This window comes from Anoplophora glabripennis, unplaced genomic scaffold, assembly GCF_000390285.2.
Source record: "Anoplophora glabripennis isolate ALB-LARVAE unplaced genomic scaffold, Agla_2.0 scaffold979, whole genome shotgun sequence".
Lineage (NCBI taxonomy): Eukaryota > Metazoa > Arthropoda > Insecta > Coleoptera > Cerambycidae > Anoplophora > Anoplophora glabripennis.
The window spans coordinates 58,416-69,050 of NW_019417060.1; the positions used below are offsets into that span (position 1 = coordinate 58,416).

The 10,635-nt window shown below is 29.5% G+C and overlaps 1 protein-coding gene across 1 annotated transcript in view; it reads left to right on the forward strand.

The window, feature by feature from the left end:
- Window positions 1–882: 882 nt before the first annotated feature.
- LOC108914844 (probable chitinase 10) overlaps window positions 883–10,635 on the forward strand; it is a 34,344-nt gene continuing 24,591 nt past the window's right edge. Inside the window, exon 1 of the mRNA XM_018720753.1 lies at window positions 883–1,005. Coding sequence (XP_018576269.1) covers window positions 930–1,005 — 76 coding nt within the window. The 5' untranslated portion in view covers window positions 883–929. The remainder of the gene's footprint in view (window positions 1,006–10,635) is intronic.

Below are 10,635 nucleotides of genomic sequence, written 5' to 3' on the forward strand. Positions count from 1 at the left end.
CCTTACATTTTATTTACAATGTAACACTGACAGTTACTTATTTGTGCACTTGACAACTAATTTTATTTAAAATTGATCAGCGGTTTGAAAAATATCATAAAACTTCTAAATAATCCATAAACGTAGAAATTATTTTTTTAAAAAAGTAATATCCATCTAGCAAGTCATTTTTAGTGAACATTATTTTTTGGTTTCGTTATAACTTGCTGTTTTTTAAATACGGTGATAAAAAGATAAAATTAAATTAAATTCGACACCCTATATCTAGGTATGGAAACTACTTACGACCTATGTTCATATGAACTTTCTTGTTTTCATTCAAAATCAAGTTCTCTATGAACTGTTAAAGTTAGTACTTTTAAAAAGAGAAGACCCTATAGGATATAAATCAGTTATGAATCTTACTTCAAAAGTTTTATTTTATTTTTATTAAAATTAAATTTTATTGTTTTATGCCGAGGATTATTTAAAAAATAATTATTTATTTGTTATTTAAATATAAATATTAATATATTTTTTTATCAATTGAAAACGGAAATAAATTTACTTTTAATTGTATACCTACAACTATTCCTCAAATTTTGGAGTTGGGTTGTAACTAATAAAAAGTAATCATTTATATTAAATCGTGGGAAAAAGTTGAGGGATTAAACTGTATTTGTATAAGAACTTAATCCATCTCGTACTGTCACAAACAATTGAAAATACAAATTTGTAAATAGAATAAAATCTCCAAAGGAGCTGATACCGATAAACCCCTACTACAGAATCGGCAAAATATACGTCAAATAGGCAATAATTTATAGACCATTTCTCCTGTCACTCCATAGTACTTCCCCGTGGTGATTAAAATCTTTTTTATATAACATAATATAAGAGCAAGCATACTTCAGATTTAACTTGTAACGAATGTGTAGTGGAGGAACAAAATGCAGAGTCAGTGGTTCCTGTCCAGAAGTATCATCGGCTTTTTGTTGATGATAAGTTCACGGGTCAACGCCTCCGGTAAGTTGATGTGCGTTTTTATCGGATATAAAAATTATTCTGCTTTATAATTTAATTATTTAACAACTGTGAAGAGTTCAAAACAATAATTTCATTTTATGGCGAAATTACTAGTTCTAAAAAACTGCGTATATGTATAATAGATTCGCTAATTGATACCCTGGAGCGATTATAAATTATACGGTGGTCACGGTAATAATTATTGTACCTATGTGGTATCAAGTAAAAAGAAAAATGTTCTGCTGTTTCCGAAACTCGTAACAACTGTTCATCTCATAATTAACAACGCGCGTGGTGAAAGTTACAGTATAGTAGGTACATCCTTCTAGTAGCCTTCAAGCATTGTCCAAGGACTTATTAAGAGACGTTCGCTAATATTGTACTACCCCAAGAATGTTGATCCATATAGAAACCATCATATGAGCATATCATAACCTTCTATTAAATTTCCCTAGAAAGCATTTATTAGGTCAAAAAAATTTACTTGCTATTTTTACTTTAATTGTTATTACACAGGGTGTACGGGGATTAAATACTATATAAGTTTTCAACTTTACCGTGTTCTAAATATCAATCCGTTTTTATCAATCCCATGACACCCTGTATGCATAAATAATTTTTGTATTCTTTGGCATTATTTTTATCAATCCTTGTATAACACAAATTTATATTAAGCTCTCTAGGATTTATATAAATCCATAACTTGTTTATTCAACTTCTACTATGTTTTAAATGATATGTTGCAAATATGTGTACTATATTATTTTAATTTTAAAATAGGGTTGAATTATTATCAATGTATTTGGTGAAAATTTCGAAATTATTTATATAGAACAAAGATAAAATAGATTTTTTTTTACAACAGACCTGTTGATAAATCAGCAATTTATTTTAGAAATCGACTAGTCACTTTGGCCATTCTATGAAATTGCCCAATTCGTTACGATTTTCTGTATTTCCCATATCGTGTGTTTATGTAATAAATTTCAATTAGAATCGATGTGACCTAGATATCCAAATTATAGAATATTGCACAATTAAATATTATTACAACTTTTATAACAGCATGATTAATTGTATAATCATTTGCAAGGTCGATATCCATCATTAAATGATATACAATCATTTTTTTCGAGAAAAGTCGGCATTAGTACGTAACTTCTTTTTTGTCTTATTTCTGTGGAAAAAACTTACAAGCTAATCAAAAGGCGCTAACCAAATCCATATAAAGATATTCATTTTCTCCATTTATTTTATAAAAAGGACAACAACATCTGTAATTTCTCTGTTATTTTTTTGTGTTGCTATTGTTATTGCAGTTTCTCACTTTTAATAATTATCTAGTGTTGTCTATAAAAAATCAGGATATCTTTTCAAAATTGTTTTTAAATTACAAGATTTTAATTTCACATACAGTTGCTAAACCTACTACAATAATCCAATAGGTACACCACAACATGCTGCGATTTTCATTTTTTTTTAATTATTTTTGGAAAATCACTATGGAGTTTTTTTATAAGAAATAACTACGTAGTATTTTTTATACTTCGAATTTTATGCAAAATATTTGTTTACGATGACTTAAAATTTAAAATTTTTCAATTTCAATTTAAAAATGTAAGTCACTGAAAATGTCTGTTAACTTGAAATGTAAATAACTATTAACATTGTCACTTTTTGAAATTTTTGCCAAAACCCAAGGGATAATACGGCCGTCTTTATTTCAATAATTTGGATACTTAGCTACTGAATCTAATATTCACAAGTCTAGAGGTCCCTTCAATTTTTATTCTAATTTTCAACATCCAATTATGGCCAAGTATTTAATAAAGAATTACGAAAAGTGTAACTTGTGTGAAAATCTTTTCTAATTCTTTAAAAATTCTATTAAATCCTTCTTAATTTTCGATTAACAAATAATAATTAATAACAGTGATCAAGAGTGATCCCACTAATATAAAAAATTTCCTCATGTAAATATAAATAGGTTTTCTTTGAGAATTCACAAAATTTCTTTAATCTTACTTTAAGTTATCGTAGTAGGGACATCTCTGTACCGAATTACAAGGAATTTATTGTAATTGTAACACCGTAAACAATTTTAATTTTGGAAATTATAAACTTTCCATGGAACTTTTTTCTTGTTTGTGTGATAAATTAAATTATACGGGACTTCACTTTTCAGGGTAATATAATGTCTCTAATTGAACGGTAATTGTAGGTCAAGTATGACTTCGACTAGAAAATGCATTCATGCAGATTGGATGATCCTAACTATTCTCAAAATTAGAAAAATAAAAATAATATACTCAGAAATATACATTTTCCCCAATATAGCCATTTTATCTGTAAAATGATTTAATCCAAATGTAGTATCCTTATATCCAAATCGGTATGAAGAAAACTCTAGTTTATAATTTATATCATACATTAAATCAGTTATTTCAGAGAAAAAGATTTTGAACTCGATTATGAGGTAAGGTCAGGTTATCTTTTCTCTAAAACTATTACCCCTAAAAACACATTCATGCTTCAATCTCGGGATAAATATCCCTTGTTATAAGGAAATATTTAGATTTTTTGAGACACCTTTTAAGTAAAAATTAAGTGAAGTCCAAAAAAATCTTTAAAAACTAAACATTTGTATATTTCAGTCTAATACTTTAATAAATTATCCAACATTTAATGTATACTTTAATAATTTTTTTTTTTTAAATGAACGAAATGAAAACGGACAAATTAATTTGATATAACACTGTTAGAAACTAAATTTATGACCACTGAACTTTTCGAATGCCAATCACTCAAGATATAATAGGTCAAATAAATTTTACCAAAATGGAAATTGAAGATTTATTAATCTACTTTCTGAACAAAATTTTTGATAGTCAGATGAGGGGAAAATAGTGACAATCGAAAAAATCGAAAAAAAATGAAAAACCCGAGGTTTAAACGTTCCCTGAAAGCAGACTAATAAATCGAGCGCATTTTCGATATTTTTCCCTAAAAGGTAATTCCTTTACGTTTAAAATACCGCTTGCTAAACCTTTTTATATTTTTTCTATCCAGAGTTCTATGATTTTGACACTAAAGTAGTTCCAATCGTTCATAGTGTGCCGTGCAGAAGTGTATTTTTAAATAATTTTCGAACTGCCCTTTTTGATTTTTTTTTACAAAATTGTATTTGTAATAGTCTCCCTACATCCTAATTTTTTTTGGATAAGTTTTGAATCACACCATATATTCTAAAACAATGTAGCATATCAATCACCTTAAATATGTTTTTAATGGAAAACAAAAAATGATGATCTTCAACTTCTTAATCATACTATCGGATTTTGATTTTGTAAAGTACCGTCTGACCACTGATTTTAATACATCCGTAAATTACTTACTAAACTAAATAAATTCCTAGTATAACCTGACACTGTACTGTGAAACAACTAACAAAATAATTTATAAAATGTTACATAACCTATTGTTGACATGCATTATTTGGCTAAAAGTTATTGACTGTATGCAGTGGCGTAGTTAAAGTAGTAATAAATCATAGCAAACACTACCATTATTTTTTACAGAAAATTCAAGAGATAACTGTTTAAACAATGTCCTAACGACGCGTGCACTTAAAATAGAAAATATTTTCCAAAAGTAATACAAACTGTAAATATATAAAAGTAATCACAATGAGTAAGCCTCAGTAGTTAGCCTCACTAGGACTCATCAGTACAAAGAGCTCTTTAAAATTAAATCATAAGGAATGGACTAAATCTAGCAACTCTTTACAGCTTAACCTCAAGAACCTTCATCTACCTTCTGATTTCCGCAATAATTAACTTTTCAAACCTTTTAGTAGAAAGAAAATTAGAACCTGGAAATATGTCTTATTTTTATAATGATTTTTAAATGTTTAAATTCATCTTCCCGCAAAAATCTTTCTTATAGTTTTCATTGACTTATTAAAGATTAATGAAGCACAGTGTACGATTTGTTTTTAACTCAATTTTAGGGGGTTCACATCAATATTATTTTTGTAGTAGATGTCACCGTATAGCTACACTCCTGATTACAAATTAATATTAGGATCTATGTTAATTTAAAAATTATTCCGTAATTTTTAATTTTAATTGCACACTTAATATTTTAAATTAACTCGATAATATACAGAAATTTTAGGCATTTTATGAAGCATTATAATTTGTCAATGTCCTGTAATTTTTGTGGATCTATTTAAATAGAATTCAACTTCTCTTTTTATTTTTTTCACTAAAGATCTTATTTTTATTTCTCTAAAAAACATAAGGGTTTAAATCATCACTCACACATCTCGAAGAATTTGGATGACAACTATATTTTTTCAGCAGTTAATTTTTAAGATGTTGTCTTTTTTTGGAGGAAACGATAAACTAGGTTAAATGTAGACAAATGTTTTCTTTGCAAAAGAAATACTGTGTATAAATGTTAATTTTACATTAATAATTGGTTCCATGTAATAAGGGTTCTTAATTATTTAGATATAACTGACAGTTTACTTCTATTACAAGTTATATTAATTAAGTGAAAATTTTCCACTGTTCCAAATAATTGTCAAAAAAACCGGATCTCGTTGTATACGAATTGATCTTCACAGTTAACCTTGAAACAACGCAGCCTCCTCTTGGATGACTAAAATGATGAAATTTTACACTTTTGTAGATAAATATCTAATAAAATACGGCCAAAATACATTTCGCTATTCTGAACTGTTGCAAAATAAATAGAATACAGCAGTGTTTAAATTTTCGACACCTTTTATTGTTAGTATTTATCAACAAATAAAACTTTTTTTTTCAAATTATTATCAGTTGAATGTCAGAACACCACTAGTTTCACTAAACGACTATAAAATTGTAAAATACATTTTTTTTAATAAGATGCATCTAAGTGATAAGTAGAGATAAATCTAAATATGTATATAATAAAATGATAAATATTTTCTATAACGATGAGATTTTGCTCATGCACTATACTATAATCTTTATGACGATTACCGTCAATCGTGGGATTATCGGATAAAACCATGAGATGTTCCTATGCATATACAAATTTTCCGATTTTTTGGTATTTTATAAAGTCTATCAAGATAAATACCTTGAGGTACACAACCTTAATCTCCGACGAAGACAGATAAGATTGCTTTAATCCCCCATAATGCTTGAGAGGATTTATGGACTTTAAATTGTTATTAATGAAAATGAATCAGAAAATGAATATTAAAAATAATCTATATCTTAGGCGCCAAACAGTAATAAAAAATTAAGGCTCTGTTCGTTTTCATAAAGAGGAATGTAATTGGTTATAACTGCTAAAAAAAGGATGTTAAAGATGTTAATCATATCCGCATCAAAACTTTTGTGCTAGTTTTTTTTTTTGTAGAATGACAATTTTAGGTGCTTATAGACCAATTATAGATAAAAGTCAGCTAGGTATTTTGCTCTAATTTCTCAATAACTGCAAATTTCACAACAATTTTATTTGGAAGTGAAGTATCCAAACTAAGATCCTCTGACTTCAGATAACTTTCTTCTTTGATAGTTCCTATTTTTTTTTATTATTTGACAAGAGAAATCAATCCTGGAAGTTTGTCGCAACGTTATACTGCTAAACCTATAGACTTATTTTTGTAAAAATTATGTTATGATTTTTATATAAAAAAATAGAAAAATTTTAAATCGTGTACACCCGCTCCGTATACTCTTGTATACGGTAAAATGTACATATTTTCAAAGTTATATAACAATATACATACATACTAGGGACGTAGAATATGTTGCAAAGTTATTCTTTCCATATTTAAAATTGTCCAATACTATGCGATAATTTACAATATTAACTCCAAACAATTTAGAAATTGTTTCTCATCCACTTTCATATAAACTTTAAGTGATTTAACTTCCTTAATTAATGTGGTTTGGACTTACCCTATGTACAAACAAAAACGTGTACTTATTAATAGTCATTTTTCAAGCTAATTGCTTAGCTTAGCAAATAGTATTATCCAATAGATTATAGAACAGTTTTATTTACTTTGATCGTTATCTAGAGAGAATGCAGTTCCAAGTTAAGAAATAATTCGTCTATAGATCTTATCAAAATATCTTATCATAATCTTTTCTATTCTTCGCACTTGAGATTTAAGAATATTTTTTCTATAAAAAAAGTGGATTAGCAGTCATTATTAAAAATCTATTAAGCAACTAATAATTAAACTCTTAGTTAAGAATTTTATATCATTTTTCTTCAGAAAATCTTAATACCTGAATAATAAACGTTAGTAAAGTGTTTGTTGTGCTCTCAAGTAATTTGACACTTTTACTGAATTTGTTGTGACATTTGTACGTGTCTACAAATTAGCGATCAGAAGGTAAGTAATCTAATAAATGTGGAATTTTATTAAAGGCAAAATTACAATTTGAACAATTATCAAAATTTATTGGAGCAATAGAATTCTGGTTTAAAACGACGTCTCTTCTGATGATGATATAGTTGCTGCACATTTTGTAATAATACTCTGGGCTGCGATATCACCTTGTGTCACCGTAGAATTTCCTCGAGAATTTCCATGTAGAATCTTTTTACATGGGTAGTACAGCGGGATTTTTTACCCCAACTACTACGCCAACGACCTAATATAGTGTATCGTTTTACCGAAAATCTCAGTTGAATGGGAAACCATTCTTCCGATAAGAAATTTAATTTCTTAAGAATAGGAAAAAAAAATTAATTTAATATTATTATGTCACGTATTACCTTAGAATTCAAAACAATATTAAATAATGTCTCTACAATGGCAAGTAAATTTTAAATATAATCTCTTGTGTATTATAACGAACGTTCAAATAAAAACGTGGTCAAGTTGGTTCTGAAAATTTGGACGTAGGGCGTAGCGTATAGCAAATGAACTTAAACATCATCTGTCAAAGCGCTATATCGCCGCTATCAATTTGAATATTTTCGTTTTAAAAAGCGTTTAAAATGGTGTTTTCTCAAGAACAAAAAGTGTTTATCATAGAGTCCTACTTTAGAAATGGACGCAAGATTGATGGAATATGGAAGTATTCTATTGAGGAATGTTTCATAGAATTTCAAAATCAATTTCCCGGCGTTGTTGAGTACAAAATTTTTCAAAGTGCAGTTCAGCGTTGTGTTAATGTTTTTCGTGAAACGGGCAGTGTAACAAGAAAAGAAGGAAGCGGCCGACCTAAAAAGCGGACTGAAGAATTAAAAGAAAATGTCCAACAAATAATGGAAAATGCGCCAAGAACTTCTGTACGTGTTTTATCACAAATGGTGGGAGTATCAGTCGGTACCTGCCACACAGTGTTAAAAAAAGATTTGCGTTTGTTTTCCTATCGTTTAACTTGTCAGCAAGAACTTCATGAAGTTGATTTTCCGCGACGGGCTGTATTTTGTGAATGGTTTTTAAACAACTACGGTGAACTTCATAATATCACCTTTTTTTCTGATGAAGCCTGGTTTCATTTAAGTGGTTACGTAAACTCACAGAATATGAGAATGTGGTCTTCTGAAAAACCAGATAACTTTTTTGTCGAGGGCCCTCTACACGCTCAAAAAATTGGAGTATGGTGTGCTCTCAATCGAAGGAGGATTTATGGACCTATTTTTTTTAATGGTACTCTTACTGCGCAAAGGTATAGAGAAGAAATTATCGCTCCTTTTGTTAACCAGCTGGAAGAAAACGAAATTACAAACTTTTACTTCCAACAAGATGGCGCAAGGGCACATACGGCAGGCGAGACGATGAATATGTTGAGGGAAGTTTTCCAAAATCGACTAATAAGTCTCAATGCTGAACATGAATTTCCACCGAGGTCATGTGATATTACGCCGTGTGATTTCTTTTTGTGGCCTTACCTTAAAAACACTATTTTTGAACTGCCTATTCCTGATTTAAACCATCTGCAGGCTCGACTTATAGACAAGATTCGTGAAATTAACAATACCCCGAGCATCTTAGAAAATGTCTTTAATTCTTTGAGGAACAGGTATGAAAAGTGCTTGGAACAAGGAGGGGGACACTTTCAGCAGCTGCTTTAATTTATTGTTATAACAAGGAGGGGGACACTTTCCGCAGCTCCTTTAATTGTTTGTTATTGTTATCACGATTATTCTTTAAAATAAAGTTATATACTCATTAACGTTATTGAAACTGACAGCTGCTATACAGCTCGTTGAGAAATGAGGTTAAGTTGGTCGCTATAAGCTACTCCCCACGTCCAATGTGTCAGAGACAACTTCGACCACGTTTTTATTTGAACGCTCGTTATATTACATTCGTAATGTGGTGAATTCCTTCTCTGAGCTCATTTTTGGTTGCGCTGCAGTGCGGTGGACAGCATATTCAATGACATCTTTTCTAAAATCATTTGTGTCATTTTAAAGCAATTATAGGTATACTTGCTCATTCAACGGTTCGTTTGTTTCAAACAGATATAATTCCTTTAAAAAATTACACCTACATCTGCGCTGTGCGTCCATTACAGTATCCGTATACAACGATTGCTATGAATAAACAACTAGGCAATAATAGACTTGTCTGTCATCAGGAACTGTCATTTTATTCTTAAGATTTGAAATATTAGTTAGTGTTTATCAAAAAATGGATTCAAGATTTTCTTATCATTTCATACCCTATACCGATTTTCAACAAGTATACCTTTTTATGTAGAATTGTCCACGGAATCTAAAAATGAATCCCAAATGATTATTAGATAATTGGCGTACAAGTTGGAATAAAAAAGACCCGCTTTACTACCCATTCCTACGCCACTGACAAAAAAATATTGTAAATTTTACAGTAAATTATGCAATTGTGCAAATGTTAACACCACACCAAATTTGAGTCGATTTGTTATAAGCATAGCAAAGATTTTATAAATTATATGATTTTAAAAACCAACCAATACGGCCCTGTACAGTGAGACTTAGACCCTTGCTTTATAAGGCAATTCTGAATTATTTATTGAGTTCTATTTGTGGTTAAATTTTGATTGACTCGAACTGAAAAATGATAGATATTATGTATGTTGTTTGCGATATCTTAAAAGATTTTCGAGATATCTTGTTCATATTGTAAACTTAGACTTAGGGCATCAATACACTAATTTATGCAGTACAGTACAGTATTATTGTGTAAGTCGTAGCTCTAGGCAGTTATTTATTTTTACCACTCTCTAGAGTATTGGCAAAAGAAAGTTGAACTATTTTCGGAATTCAGTTTGACATCTGAGGTTGTAAGATTTGTTAACATCGAGCCCATATTCTTTTTAAAAATCTGACACTTCAGAATCTGCTGCATTTTCATCAAACTACTAAATATTAAATTTATTCAAACACTAAAAGTTACAAACGCACCAATATCCGAATCTGTGTACAGGGTGTCTCATAATTAGTTGCCAACCCTGAACAGGCCGATTCTATGATCAAAACTAAGTAAAAAAGTTCATATGAACATGGGTCCGGAAATGCTTCCTAAGGGCACAGGGACCCATTGAAGAGGGAGGAATGGAAATCATTTTTTTGCAATATCTCTCAATCGCGTTGTGATAAATGAATGAAATTTGGTATACA